This window comes from Hipposideros armiger, unplaced genomic scaffold, assembly GCF_001890085.2.
Source record: "Hipposideros armiger isolate ML-2016 unplaced genomic scaffold, ASM189008v1 scaffold_8, whole genome shotgun sequence".
NCBI classification, from domain to species: domain Eukaryota; kingdom Metazoa; phylum Chordata; class Mammalia; order Chiroptera; family Hipposideridae; genus Hipposideros; species Hipposideros armiger.
Window position 1 is genome coordinate 2,522,213 of NW_017731358.1, and position 15,606 is coordinate 2,537,818.

Here is a 15,606-nt window from a genome sequence, read left to right on the forward strand (position 1 = left end):
TTGTTACAGTTGACTGTGCTTGTTTATGTTGAGGGTAGGGGGTTGGGCTGGGGACTGCTGATATTCTGCTGCTCTGATATCCACAGACCAATGAGGCAGACAATACAGTAGCATGAACAAGCTTCTTAGACTCCTCACTGTCAGGGTCCAAAGAGAATCCAGTGAGTAGCCTCTGATTTGGGAGAAGGATTTCTCCTCTGATGGGAGGAGGATAGGATGCCAAACCAGGACTTGGGTCATTAAGAGAATGGAGTTTCTGGCCTCGGGGGATTAAATAGCAGCACCTGATAAGAAGACTAAACAGTGGGATGTTAAATCAGAAGTTTGACCACTAGGAAAGTGAAGGACAAGCTACTTTAGCTTCTCCATCTCCAGGGTAGGTCTCCGGCTTTATCCAGCTTCTATAGCTGTTAGAAAAGCCAGAGTTTAAATTCTGTTTGGTCACCAGTCAGTCTAAAAGCTTCTCCTGTGGCTTCGAGCTTTCTAAGTTGCAAGATTACCCCAGAAGCCTAATCAGAGGTGATCAGAAATTCAGTCAGAAGTCTCAAATGACAGAACATTTTTGTATACAATGGGTTTCCTAATCGTGGGTCCATTAGCTGGACCATAGTCTTTAGATTGTAGCCCGGGCCCTGTAAAATGGGGAATAGGAGGAGTCCAGGTAGCTTGTTCCTTGGTAGGCAGTAATCCTAACACCCCAGTGGGGATGGGGGTGGGAGGAATTGAAGGTCAGGGTAAATGCTGTAGTGAGCTGCTTATGGACTTAGGTCCTGGAGTCAAACGCCTGTAATCACAACCCGCTCTGTAGGGCCATGGGCAACTTAAGTAGCCTACACTTTCTCATATGAAATCGGTTGTAAGGAGTAAGTGAGATAACCCACACAGGGTGCAATTAGCAAGTGCCAGCATAGAGTAAGCACTCAGTATGTGTCAACTAGTATTACCATGGGCCTACAGTCCCCAGGCATCCTATCTTGCCAGGAAAGTACCACTCATACCCATTACTCAGCTCACACATTTAATTAGAGGATTTTGGCAGCTGCAGGGTTGTCTTTCCATCCATCATCTCTCCTGGAAGTAGTGCCCTACTACATCAGTGCAGAGGCAGCATCTATCACGAGTTTTAGTCCCATTCACAGAGGTCAGATTCTCTTTCGGGCCGTGGTCCATGGCTCTCTGTACTTGGTGCATCAGGGCCTACCTAGCCCATGTTCATTTCTGCTGGGCTTCGGGGGCTTTCTTCACACACTGTGCCCTGTCCAATCGCAGGGTTACATCTGGGAGGTCAGTTTGGCCTGGGCTCTATGATGAGTAGGTTGACAATCAGAATGAGTCAGGATTCGAAGCGGCGCGCAGTGCCCGGGATGACTCCTTAGCGCCGAGGCCTGTGTCTTGCCCAGAAGGGAAATCTGGCGATCTCTGCCCGGCCCAACCCGGCTTTAGGGGTTTGCGCCCGGGCCCCTCCGGCTACCTGGTGGTGATCCCGGGCGTTCCCGAAGGCCACGGCGTAACTCCTGAGTGAAGGTGTCTCTGAAGCGGGCAGCGCGGCGGCCCAGGGAGCCCGCGGGCCCAGCCGCGAGGCCTCGCAGGCGCCGGGCTGCGTCCTGGCCGCGCAGCTGGGCCTGCAGCAGTGCGAAGGCGGTGAGCTGCGCCGCACGCCGGATGGGCCGCGACTCGGACAGGCGTTCCACCAGCTGCGGACTGTGCAGCAAGACCGCCAGCAGCCGGCGAAGAACCATCCTCAGAGAGCGAGCCGGAACCCCAAGGTCACCGCTCTGGCTTCTGATCGGTAAGGCGCGACTGCGGACCACATTACGCCCGCGCCGCCAGATGACGACACTGCTGCGCTGGGATTGGTCGGCAGGATACCGACTTTTCTGCAGCCGCTTTCGGGCGTTTCCGGTTCCGCCACCGCTCGTTGTTGACGGTGTGTCGGTGTCCTAGTCCATATATCAGCACGATGTCGGGTGGCCTCCTGAAGGCGCTGCGCAGCGACTCCTATGTGGAACTGAGCCAGTACCGGGACCAGCACTTCTGGGTAAGGGAGGCAGGACCACGAGAAGGGAGGGCCTTGGGCCAAAATGCTGAGAATCGGTTTGCTCTCGTCTCATTGTGTCGTCTCCAATTCTCTAGTATCCCGAAACCTGAAGTGAGGCCCCCGTGCCTGCTGGAGAATGGATGCTGAAAGGGCCTTTGGATGTCACTGAATCCCCTTCTCTCACAGAAAGGGAATTTGAGGCTCGTTTTCCCATTTCCTTGCAGCCTCTCCCTCTTCCCAGGCCAGTGCAGAGGGAATCGAGCGGCAGTAGTGATGGCGGCCGTTTTCATGGGCTGCGCCTCGGCAAGGTGATTTTTGTAATGAGGGGAAGTGTCCCTTTGACACCTGGAGTATGTGGAATCGCCCCCCTGACTCAGATACCGAGGCTTTTTATTTTAAGTTAGATGAGCTAAACTGCCCTTCGGCGCTTCGATCCTTTCCTTGGTCTAGTAGGATGATCCTACCAAGTTCTGCGTGGTGGTGGGGAGACACAAAGTTGAGCCCTCTCTCCGCCCTTGGGGAGCCCTCAGAGTGGGGAGGTGGACTAGCCAAGTAGGCCCGTTGTATCTGGATGTCAAAATTAGTGAACAGCAGGGTTTCAGAAGAGGGAAATTTTAGTTGAGCATGTCATAGATTTTGTGTAAAAAGGGAAGGCTGCAGATTTTCCAGGTGGGGCTCTTCGGTGTCAGCAAAGGCGGGGGCGGGGTGGGGGAGAGCGACACTCATTAACCGCTGGCTATTTAATATTTATGGGGTGCTGTTGCTGAAGCGGTCTGCTAAACTCTGGAGAGAGAGGGAAGACAGTTTTCCACACTCTGAGTTTATAATCCTCTAGTAGAGATTGTAAATGGAGGCAAGTAATCATCCCCCAACCATAAAATTATTTTCGTTGCTACTCTATAACGGTAATTTTGCTACTGTTATGAATCGTAATGTAAATACCTTTTTGTTTTCAATGGTCTTAGGCGACCCCTGTGAAAGGGTCGTTCGACCCCCAACGCGACCCACAGGTTGATAACTGCTGAAAGCAGAAATAATGAGTGGAAAGGGAGGACTCTTGTGACTAGGAAAAGTGGGGGCACATGTAGAGGAGGGTTGGTGTGGACAATGTGTAAAAGTGTTAGTAGAGTAGGGAAAAGGAAATTTTGTTTGAGGCCAAATTGAGGAAGATCTTAAATTCATTCACTCAGTCAGACATTTTTTTTAAAAAGATTTTTATTGGGGAATTGGGGGAAGGGGAACAGTAAGTTGCTGTCCTTTTGTTCTTCAGTCCAGTTGTGGAGGACGTTGCTTCACTGGCCCAAGTTGGCACCATCATTGCGCTCTTCCCGGGTGAGGCAGATCAGTTGCCGGCTTCTGGACGGCCGCTCACGCTGGCTGCTGGCTACACACGGTAGCCCATGGCAGCCCACTGCAGCAGGGGCTGCAGTCTACTGGCAGCCCAGCTCCAGGTTGAGCTGTTGTTCAGCATCTTAGCTGTAGAGGGCAGTGTCACTGGCCCTCATATGTGGGATCCGATCCGGGGCCCTCTGGCGTCCCAAGCCAGTTCTTAACCAACGTGCCACTCGGCCGGCCCTCAGTCAGCCATTTTTAAATGCTTACTATATAATATGCCAGGCATAATTTTCACGTCTATCACAGTTCTCATTACTTTAGAAAATTCCACATCACAACCATCCTGAATTTCAAGCATCCTGCAAAACTGAAACTGAAAGAGTTTGACTTTTGCTATATTCATCTCTGCGGTCTAAAGCCTGTATCTTTATGTAGGTAGTAGTAAGACACTGTCATGCAAAATTTCTAGTGTTCCCCTGAATGGAATCCACATTAATATCATACCTTAAATAAGTACTTACACCATAGTTGTCTTAAGCCATAGGCTATTTGGACATAACTTACATGGGTGAGAAAAGAAGAAACAAGAAAATGCCACCGGACCATAATTTTAACAATTTACATTAAAGCATTAATACAAATAAAGTGAATCTACTTTATCTAATGTATCATTCCAAAGTTGTGAAAATTTATTTTTAATGTAGAATGCCCTGTGGACTTTTTCAGGAAGTATTGGTTTAGGGATAAGACTGAGTTTGGATTCCAGCTATACCTACAGAATAGCTGTGTGGCCCTGGACAGGTACTTAACTGTCTTTCCTCATGTGCAAAATGAGGATAAATTAGGACCTACCTCTTTCAGAGAATTAAATGAGATCTCATACATGGAAGTCTCTGACCTGTAGTCCCTTGATTCTCCCTAGAGGTAGACATACTTTTTCTTCTGTATGGGTATATTCATACTTTAAAAAAATATAACTTGGGCATACCCTTCACATTGTTCTATACATCCTTTTTCACTGTTTACTGTCTTGCAGATGTTCCATATCACTGCATGTGGACGTACATTTTTGTTGGGGCTGCATAGTTTATATTTATTGATGTACTGTAATTTATTGCATCATTTTCCTTTTGATGTGAGTTTAGATGGTTTCTGTATTTCTCTTTTCTACCACTGGAAGTGAGAACACGAGACCTATTACTCTGAGCGCTGTGCTGCAAAGCATTCAGAAGCGAATAATCCAAAGTCTTATTATTCTCAGAGTGAAGAAACTGGATCAGCATTATATATGGAGTAGTAAATAAAGAAGGGAGGCCTCTTAGGAAAATACTGTGGAGGCCTGAATATAGTTCTTCTCAGCTACTTTCCACGCAGGAACACCACTGTGTAGCTGATGTTAGAGCCCGAACATGGGTCTGAAGGGTCTGAAAGCAGGTCAGCCGGTAGGCCTTCTATTTAATCAGTATTTGTCCTCTCCAGCATGAAGGCTAAAAGAGAAGGTCCAAGGATTGCCACACTGGTTTCTTTAAAGGAATCTAAAAATATTATGTCTGGCCCATGAGTCATCTTGTCCCCAGGAATTGTCAGGTGTGTTGGCTGAAGCCCAGTTATATTCCTGTGTCTGGCTGGCTTCATCCTGCTTTCCAAATTAGGAAGCCTGTCAAGAAAATGAGATCTCTTGTTTTTAGTGATCACTACATTTTCTGCTAAACTCAGAAAAAGATATGAGCATGTAAACTAAGCAGTTGTTGCTTTGAACATTCTCTATGGGAGTATTACAAGGGGTACCCTCTCTCTGCAAATCTATTTTCCACTACAAGGGATAAAAGGGCCCTTTCTAATACATTGGTTCAGGGTCTGGAAATTAAACTTGGGCCATTAGAGAAGAATCCAGTGCTGAGGATATGGAATGTGCAAAGAAAAGGTATGCCACTAGTGTGGGTGTCACTGTAGTATAGGAGGAGGGCTATATGCAATAAAACTTGCAAGCCACAGCTCTACTAAAAGCTGTCTGGACCTTGCATAAGTGCTTCATAGATTATGAACACCCCCACCCCCTCCCAGCAAGGGATTTGGCATGGATTGGGATGATGAGAGCTGATTCCCAAATCAGAATGAAAGTTTTTCCCATACTTAGGAATACTATTTAAGCAGGGCTTTTCTTAGATTGTGCTGCTTAACTTTTTCTCTATTTGAAATTTAGGGTGACATTGACGAACAGGAAAAATTACTGAAGAAAAGCTGTACATTGTATGTTGGAAATCTTTCCTTTTACACAACTGAAGAACAAATCTATGAACTCTTCAGCAAAAGTGGTGACATAAAGAAAATCATTATGGGCCTGGATAAAATGAAGAAGACAGCATGTGGTTTCTGCTTTGTGGAGTATCCTCCCTAAGTACCTGATGTAGCTGTTGGATGAGGGTGGGGCCTAGAGTGGTGTCACCTGTTTGAAAACATGAGTGAGGCTATTTGCTCATTAGCATTATCTCTACCTCTTCTTCATCTGTCTCCTACCTTCTGTCCAATGCGTTTACACACTCATATTGTGAAAGCTGGTAACATTAACATTCTGTTCTAAAATCCATGCTTTTGTTTATAGTTGATTCTTTAAGAAAAACAATCTTTCAAGAATATATGTTCATGGTGTTTAAAAAAGTCAAGGGTACAGTGGAAATAAAATCCCTGTACCGTTCTAAGCCCAGAGACAATCCATTACCAATCTCTTGGGTTTCTTTCCAGAGGTAATCTTGTGGATGTGTGGTAGCGTACTGCATACAGTATTTTTTTTCACCTCTTAGAGATTGTTTCATGTTAGCACATGTAGGTCTTACCTCTTTTTAAAATGGCTGTAGAGTATGTTATTTTCTTAGAGATGTATTATATATAGCTTGATTTTATAGGTCAGAACCATACCAGCCCAAAGATAGATTTAGATCTGGTTACATAGGTGTGGGAACTACTAATCTGAGTGATATACTTGAGTCTTTCCTTCTAATGAAATGCAATGGCAATTCTATATGCATTGTGATCCTCTCTTTCATTAAGGTTGTTCCTGAATATACAACTCCAAATTTGGATATTGTTTCCTTGGATAAGAAGTGTGCATTTTGTGGTCTAAACCTGCACTGAATATATTTTACATTTTGCAAACCAAAATATGGAGACAGTGGGACCAAATAATTATTAACAGCATTATCCAGGAAATCTTGATCAATGTAGCCATAGATAACTGTCATATTTGATTCTCTAAGTGCTTCTGGACCAACCTCAAACAGGCATGCACAAGCCAAACTACTGTTTTTAATGCTATCTGGCTGGATTAGTTTTTGTACTTAGCAACTCAGCTTCATTTAGATGTTGCTTCCTATATTTCCAAAAACGTGTGGAGAAATACCATAGTGTTCCTTAATTCTTGTACTTAAGATACTATTTAAGAGCAGATGCAGAAAATGCCATGCGGTACATAAATGGAACTCGTCTGGATGACCGGATCATTCGCACAGACTGGGATGCAGGCTTTAAGGAGGGCAGGCAATACGGCCGTGGACGGTCTGGGGGCCAGGTATGCAGGAAGGTTCTCTGGGCTCAGCCTTTGCCTGGGATTCCAGGCCTAATGACAAGTGTTTTGTCAATTTGTATTTGCTCTTTTGAAAATAACTTTCTGCATATAACCTTGGCTTGAAGTAAATCTGAAATCACCCATTGGGATTGGTAAATTATTTTCTTAAACCTTTCTATACATTTCTACAAGCAACTCTTATTGGACTTTTGTTAGAGGCTAGATTATTTTCCATCTGCAAAAGGGTCTAGACCAAAAGCAGAATGCACTGAAATGTTTTAAGTTTTTATTTTAAAATAAATAGCCTAATTTAAGTACTTATTTGGAGTGTGCTAATTTTGAATGCTGGTGAATATATGCATGATATTTGATAACAAATACTTTAGGTAGTCTTAGATAATTTTGCAAGACTGTTAAGCTTTATATCAGCTGCTTTAAAAATTTATGTCCTCCTTGAATGTTCACATTATGACATCTGAAAAAGCTTAGCTGTGTGTCTGACATATTTATGGGGGGCATATTTGTTACACCAATCTTCTCTATACCGTGACTTGTGTTCTTTTCATTTAAGGTACGAGATGAGTATCGGCAGGACTACGATGCTGGGAGAGGGGGCTATGGAAAACTGGCCCAAAAAACCAACGAGCGGTGAGAGCCCCATCATGAAAAACACACGCCTTTGGCCTGTTGAATTTGACATACGTTACCCAAGGTCTGCAAATCTGCCCATTTTTACCAAGCTTTGATCAATGTCTCTGTTGAACTGGAAGCCTCTTCATGGTTTCCCTCTGAAAATTATTAAAGGACAGGATCTAAAAGCATGCCTTTAATTCTATAGTCTTAGCAATGTATCACGTTACCGGAATGATTTTCTTACCAGATCAAGAACTGTGTTCCTTGGCAACAGATTTAATATATAATATTGATCTATCAGCCAAAAACACCATACTTCTTTTAGGAAGACAGGGGGTAGGGGTGGGGGTGGGATTTGATTACTATGTCTGCATCTAAGTAGGTTCATGATCTACACTGGAGCCTAGAATTATTTTTAAAATGTAAATTTTCATGAGATAAAGTTGAATAAAATAAGTTTTGCTATGTTGTATAGTTTTGTTCTAAGTTAGGAACAGATGTTTCACAACTGAATTTGTGTCTGTGTTGGATTCTAATCTCTAAAGGCAAACTTAGGAGTTGAGAACTTGCAAAATAGTTGGTGCAAAAGTAAGCCGTAGACAGTCCCAGAGGACACCATCTGCTTACATGCTAAATATATTAGGAAATTAGTTACAGGGCTTAAATTTGAAGGGTATTTATTTAACACATTTTTTAAAAGATGTGTTTTTCCTAAAGCTAAAAAAAGCAAGGGTTTATATTACAGAGAACCTCAAATACTCTATGGGAAGTGGGGACATTGTCAGTAGGAAATGGGATGAAATATCAAGGGACGTTGTCCTGACATGACAAAGGTTGCTGTGAGGGCCAGGAGATTTATTCTTTTCATTTCCAGAGTGATCTTGAGAATGGAGTGGGTTTAAAAAGAGCTTGAAGATCAAGAGACTAACAAAAACAATCAGAAATGCTTCCCTTAGGAAATGGGTTTTGGCCAGTTCTCATGTTGGAAGTCTGTCTTGTTTTTTTTCCCCTAATTACTGAGTTTCAGAGCCTTGATAGTGAGCTAATGGTCTTTATGGAGTCTATTTATTTTGCATTTGTAAAGAAAGAGGTGATTTCTCTCTAATATTATATGTGAACTATTGCTCATTTAAAACTGCTAATGTAGTATAATTTTCCCTGACATAAGTGAAATTTTTTCATCTAGCAACAGAGTATCTCTAAACTTCCCATAGGGAGCTGAAATATCTCAAATGTGACACTAGTTAAGTATAGCTTTTCTCATTAAATTGAAACTGGTTATTTGAATTTTTAAGAGTTATAATTACTTTTAAGTGCTTAGGAAAAAATACTTGCAAATATTTAATTTCATGAGGACATAACTATTCATTTTTTAAATTTCTTTTTACACTAGTTTGAATTAATGTATTTTATATTTTTTGTAGTAAAACATCACTCAGATTTCTACAGGCCTGAAAACCACAGGTTGTCTGAATTGTGTCTTTTGTAACAGATTTCAATAAAGCTAGACCAACTTGTCATTGTCTGTACCCATTTTCTCACCTATAAAAAGAGATATTGGAACCCTCTTACTCTGGAATTTTTTTTTTTTTTTTTTAAGATTTGTATTGGGGAATTGGGGGAGGAAACAGCATTGGAGAATCGGGGAAGGGGAACAGACAAGTTGCTGTCCTTTTGTTCTTCAGTCTAGTTGTGGAGGATGTCGCTTCACTGGCCCATGTTGGTATTGTGATCATTGCGCTCTTCCCGGGTGAGGCAGATTTGTCGCCAGTCACTGGACGGCAGCTCACGGTGGCTCTTGGCAGCTCATGCCAGCTGCTTGCTGCTCACGGTAGCTTACGGGAGCCCACTGCAGCTCCACTGCAGTCCACGCCATCGCCGGCGCCTCACGGCAGCCCAGCTCCAGATCGAGCTGTTGTTCACCATCTTAGCTGTAGAGGGCACAGCGTTATTGGCCCGCAAGTGGGATCTGAACCGGGGCCCTGCTGCTCAGATCTGGCGTCCCAAGCCAACTCCTAACCAATGCGCCACTCAGCTGGCCTGGACTATTTATGAATATGTTTGGGGAGGGGAAATTTATGAATAATGTGCAGAATTTGCATGTGCATTTTGACAGTTACCTAATGTGGGAGCCACAAGTCATGTGTAGTTAATTAACTGAATGAAAACATTCAGTTCCTCATTCACACTAGCCACATTTCAAATGCTCAATAGCAGCATGTGGCTGTTGTAGTTGATGCAAAATAAAACATTTCTATCATTGCAGAAAATTCTTTTGGACAGTGCTGTTCAAAGGTAGGTTGCTTGGAGCCTACATTGGTCACTGTTCATAAATGAGCCTTGTCATGACTGGAATGTCACTGGGAAAAACTATTCACTAAACAGTACATGTTATTCAACACAAGAGAACATACATTTATAAAGGCATTTAGTTTATTTTTCAAAAAAATACTTTTGCTAGAAGGTTTGAGTAATTTTACATGATCACAATCTTTAAATAAATTCTTTTTCTGACCAAAAGGTACCACTTAAGTGAACAGCTTGTCTACGGCTGCTTTTGTAATACCCAAATACCATCAGCGCTTCTCTGATGGTATTCCCCAGGTCTTAATTGTCTACAGGCCAGGAGACAGAGCCCAACACATAAAGTGTATGTGCATTACAACTGCTGATTAGTTCAGTTTCTTAATGTAATTAATCAGAGCAGGTAGTCAATATATCTAATTCACACTATCAATACACTTCCTTGCCTTAGGGTCTGATCCACCCAGAGCTCCCAGTTCTCTCTCTCAGCCTAGGTAAGCAGTGAACCGTAATTGTAAAGAAAAAGGGCAGCTCTACTTGGGCTGGTGCTGGCTGTGTCCCAGTTAGGTCTGTTACTGTTTTGTTCCAACTATGAATTCAAGATGACCAGTGTTACTCGTATTCAATGATAAATAGAAAATACAATGCAAAACCAAAAAAGGGATTTGGGAATTATTGGTAGCAAGTGCTTCTTTTCCCTTAAGAAGAGAATGTTGGTTCTCTATGGTTCTTGAGAGATCTTACTAAAAGTTGAATTAAATCTACATTCATTGCTATAAATTTAACAAAAGGGGGAAAAAAAAGACACAGGAAAGAAGCAACTACAGACTGATAAGTTTGCTGATGGGGAGAATACTGGGCAACTTGAAGGCACATCATAAGTAGCTTTTAGTTTGTACAAGGGCTGCACTCAATCCCAAAAGCATAATGTCTCCCCACCTTGTGGGCAACAATTCAGTGCCAAGCTAGTGACCATAAAACAATGCCCGTCTCTTCCACCAACAGCCCAGACTATATTTTAAAAATGTCTGTTGCAAGGAAACAGTTATTGCAAACATTAGGACAAAGGCCATTCTAATGGAGGACTTGGGCTAAATAGAGGTTTATACCTAATCACAAGACAGGGGAAAGTGACTATGTGTGCTAAAACCAAGTTTCATGAATATAGAGAAACATTAACCAGACTTAAAACATTTGACATGTAGGCTAAAGCACGCTGAACAATGCACCTCAGGGTGTCCCATAAAGCTGGAAGTGAAAGAGAAATGCCTTGGACAGCTGACTTCCAGTTCTCTGGGCATTAAGATTCTTGCCAGAACAGTTATTTTTGTCTTTTCTGCATGCCTGATTCAGTGAGATACGGAGCTCTAAAGAAGAAGACGTTTTGAATCAACAGCCTAGTTACTACTTTGTATAGCTACAAAAAAAACAACAAAAAAACCCCAAATGTATCACACATACACATTTGAAAAATCTCATTCTCAATACTTATGTCTGAAAGCCTCAAGAAAACATCCTCCCCACTTTAAATCATCTTTCCTAATGCTGACACAACCCTATTTGTAGCAGCATAAAGTGCCTCTAATCTCAGTCTTTTTAATGACTTGAAGCACAATTAAGAAATACTGACCTGGTTTTATACTAAGGAGTTTGAGTCTGGGGGACGTAGGAAAGTGCTGGGGCTGTTTATAATGTAAACACTGATGTTGGTGCTTGGAATGTCGGGCCAGGAACCCTGCATGTAAACATGTCTGACTCCACCTTCAACTGCTGGCAGTCAGCCTTACCTGACAGCCAAGTCAAACTGCATTTTAGCTTTTTATTTTTAACACCTAACTAGGCATAAATCCAAGTATCTTCTGCTGTTTATACTTGGTATTTTTCTGTACAAGCTTCTGAGTTTCTTATATACATATATGTTGTTTTTCCTGACCCGGTTTGGAAAAGATAATTGGGTAATTTAACATGCATCTCATTACCTTTCCTTTCAAATATCACAAAAGGCCAGGTTAAAGATGCAAGATCCATTACTTTAATCCTAATGCAGCTAAGTGTAAGAATAGGGCCACTTCTGCCTTTCCCCAGATGAGGTTCATAGAAACAAAAAGAGAACTCCTGTGCTAGAGCCTCAGGGTTGGTCAAGCAGAGACCAAATGAGGAGCCCTACATGTTGCTGAGATCACTAAAGAAATAAGAGGAAAAAAACTGGTAACATTTTTTTTTACTGTACTTCTGAGGAATCAAGTCTTCTCTATTTTCTCCCCACCCACCTCAAAAGACCTGAAGCCAATCTTCAGTTTTGAATGTTTGTCTTAGAAAGGTATTTGGCAAATCTTAATTTCTTACGGGAGACAGACAACACAAGGTAAGTGTCAACTTGGAAATTACTCTTAGAAGAAGGCTGAATTCTCATCTGACCACTTGTTGAGTAGATACTAAGTTTTTTAATGGGTCAAAAATGTAAAAATCCAAGGAATTCAACATTCTAGCAAAAGTCTTTATAAGATATAGGCATTTATTATCAATTCTTTAAAACCAAGAGTGAAATCTCTCACGTGCTAAGATAACTGATCCTCAAGATTGTTGTCTTTTTCTCGTACTTTAATCGACTCTTTCCAAAGCAGGCACTGTGCTAAAAAGCGTGCCTCCATAAATAGAACACACCAGTCAGTTTATGGCCACTTCCTTCTCACCCTTCAAAAGGAATACAACTCAGCTCAAAGACTCAAGAGAGGGAAGTCAGTGAAAGGTGCTGCTGATAAAAGTAAAACAGGACTGGCTTCGTCAGAACCACTCCTAGCTACCCTTTATGCCCAGGGAACACCTACTATTCTGTTACGTTGTATCAAAAACATTCCTCATTTTTAGGTTCTGGGATTAAAATTTAAACCTGTATTCAGTTCACATCTAACTAAGTTTCAAAAGCTGCACCAAATCTACTAGGCTTTTTTTTTTTTAATACTCTGCACTGCATGCTCTGTCTATATGCATGCGTTTGGATAATAAATATTAAATATGGGGGGGGCGGGGAACACGTGGAATCCATAAAATTAAAAATGAAACCGAACTGAACATCAAAAAATAGTACATGATCGCTAGAGAAATGAGTAAGGGCTAAAAATAAATTTGAGGTAACAATAGTGGCCCAATACCACTGATCTGAAATATCTGTAAAAATTCAAATAAGTGTTTGGAGATTCAAGTAACAAACCATCTGCTCCAACTTGGTCAGACTTCCCAGCCTTGCTGAGTTTCAGTCCATGAGCCGGCACTCACACAGCTCCTTGTAAATCCTCTTCCGTACTCGGGGCATGTCTTCTTGGGAAAACTGGAAAGGCTGCTCTAAGGCGAGGCACTTGCAGTACTGCAAAGGTCCCAGAAACATTTAAATGTCACGTGGAGTCATTGTGTTTTACCAGATGCAGAACTAATAGAATAGGGTCTAAGGCAACATTCTAACTTTCATTTATACTTGTTATAAAACAGTGTTTTAAAACATTTACCTTGAAATTATAGTCAATTTTCCAGGCAAGTATATGGCCTGAGATCTCCCCTCCCTCCACACTTAATACTGTGAGAAGCTGAAACTGATAAAGAGGCCCCAATTCTTCTCAAAGTGCAACCTGCTGAGAATGCAGCTAGACCTAACATGGCCTCTAAGTGAGAACTTGGATTTCTTTACAAACCCCAGACATTCATGAGTTCTATGGGTGAGCCCATCTTCCAAGATCTTTGCAATTCTGTAAATTCACGTACTATAATTTCCTTTATAGACATAATGTATAACAAATGTTTCAAGTCTTTTAGACCACTAAGGGGACCTACAGTATGAGAAAGCATAGTTTTTGAATGTAGCCATTATTTAATATCTAAATAGTTTTTACTGTATGGCTAAAGATCAGTTGGCAATGATTAAAAGTATATAGTTAATTCTGCAAATGCGAAGGATCTACGATACAAATTCAGATCAGTCTCCAGTGTGGCTTACTAATAACCTCTGATAAGACACAGATGATACAAATTATTCGTTCTTGGCCTTCGAAGGTGGTTCTTCCTAATAGCATCTGAAAATGCAGAAACTACTGCTTCTCGACAACAAAGGAAGAGAGGAAGGAAAAGTACTCTGTTAACTACCCAGTACTATGTACACATCACAGGGACTCCCATCTCTCCTCTCTAAATCCAACAAATTTAATTAACACATTGTAAATTGTGGGGAAAAAACTTTTCTTTACCTGGAGCACAAAGACTCCACAGTCACTGTCATTTTTCTGTTGTGGAATACACTAAAGGGAAAAACAAAATGATCATTAAAATAAAAAAAAGTACTTCTCTTCAGATAAGAAAATTTGCTTTTATGGAAAAATAAGAGACAGGAAACATATCTCTATCCAGGACAGTTAGTATATACTTCTGGTATTTATTTATTTTTATTGGTGGGAACAATGTGTTTTTTCCAGGACCCATCAGCTCCAAGTCAAGTTGTTGTCCTTCAATCTTAGTTGTAGAGAGCGCAAGCTCAGCTCCAAGTCCAATTGCCGTTTTGCGAGGCGGGGTGGGGCGCAGCCCACCATCCCATGAGGGAATCCAACTGGCAACCTTGTTGTTAAGAGCATGTGCTCTCACCAACTGAGCCACCTGGCTAGCCCCTACACCTCTGGTATTTAAAGTGTTTGATTTTAGGAGGCATCTGGCCACATGAAAAGATCTATCAATCAACCACAATTATAGAACAACACTTTGCCTAAATATGAGAAACGGGAAGTCAAATAAAATCCTATTTTAAACTTTCACTTGGATAATTAGTTTGGCTGTGAATTCACTGACGATGGAATTGTGGATCAGAGACCAAATGCCTGGACTCTGAGTACTTAGTAACAATGCTGCTCAGCCGTGTTCCCCTTTCATCTCAGTATACAACTCTGTCCTGTTCTTTGAAAGAAGTTGTAAACAGTGTTTTCAAAAGAAATGGTAACTATTATGCCTAAAGTGGGAATAGCAAAGATCTTGACTAAATTTAGGACAATACTTGGATATTCTAGTTGGATACATTCAGAAAATTCACAAGTTCAATTCTAGTTTGCACTAATATACTAGGTTACTAAAACATAAAACAAGTTTAAAATTTAGCGTTTGGTTTAGTTCAAGGATGAACAAATAAATCTTGTCTCTTTGGGTTTGGGTTAAAGGTTTCTTTCAAGACCCTGCCTCTTTAACACTGTCAATGATCCAGACAGACCTGAGTTCAAGGGCCTGTCCAATAGCTTTAATGGCCTTTGGGGAAGGTCACACCCACCTACGCTTCAGTTTTCTCATCTATAGAATAAAACTGATGTTTATCCCCAAATGACCTGCCTACCTCACTGGCTATAAGGATCAAATGAGATCATGAAGCAAAAACACTTTGAAAACAAAAAAGCAGTGACCATAAAATGTAAGACACGGATATTTGTAACAGGATTGAGAGGCTATGCCTGGGCCCTCTGCCCCACATACAGCTTTAAATGTCTATGGCCCAATCATAGTGCTGCTTCCAGATTGTGTTCAGAATGAAGCACTCAGGCCACTGTTTTCCCCAAGTGTCTGGAACTTGCTCCCTTAGTAGATCCAAATAGTCATTTCAGTATTTCTCTGGGTCTATGTGGGTCATCTGGAAATAAGAGCCATGAGACAGAGGCAGGTGTCACCAAAAGTTATATATATATATATATATATATATATATATATATATATA

At 41.7% G+C, this 15,606-nt stretch overlaps 2 protein-coding genes across 7 annotated transcripts in view; one reads left to right on the forward strand and one right to left on the reverse strand.

Moving 5' to 3' along the window:
- The first annotated feature begins 1,879 nt into the window (after nucleotides 1-1,879).
- The window catches only part of NCBP2 (nuclear cap binding protein subunit 2), a 32,185-nt gene continuing 18,458 nt past the window's right edge, over nucleotides 1,880-15,606 (forward strand). The window contains exons 1-6 of one of the 4 annotated variants that reach the window (XR_002125049.1): nucleotides 1,880-2,038; nucleotides 2,263-2,346; nucleotides 5,577-5,758; nucleotides 6,800-6,938; nucleotides 7,507-7,647; nucleotides 8,993-9,088. Coding sequence is in view for 2 of the 4 variants with exons in the window: in XM_019651694.1 (XP_019507239.1) it covers nucleotides 1,961-2,038; nucleotides 2,263-2,346; nucleotides 5,577-5,758; nucleotides 6,800-6,938; nucleotides 7,507-7,587 (564 nt within the window). In the remaining 2 variants the exon portion in view is untranslated. Of the gene's footprint in view, nucleotides 2,039-2,262; nucleotides 2,347-5,576; nucleotides 5,759-6,799; nucleotides 6,939-7,506; nucleotides 9,089-15,606 lie in introns of those variants that run through there. The other 3 variants (XR_002125053.1, XM_019651694.1, XM_019651705.1) reach the window with 3 other exon arrangements.
- The window catches only part of SENP5 (SUMO specific peptidase 5), a 39,224-nt gene continuing 33,601 nt past the window's right edge, over nucleotides 9,984-15,606 (reverse strand). For all 3 annotated transcript variants that reach the window (XM_019651627.1, XM_019651644.1, XM_019651634.1), the window contains exons 9-10: nucleotides 14,108-14,158; nucleotides 9,984-13,236 (exon numbers count right to left, since the gene is read on the reverse strand). In XM_019651627.1, the coding sequence (XP_019507172.1) occupies nucleotides 13,126-13,236; nucleotides 14,108-14,158 (162 nt within the window). In that variant the 3' untranslated portion in view covers nucleotides 9,984-13,125. The remainder of the gene's footprint in view (nucleotides 13,237-14,107; nucleotides 14,159-15,606) is intronic.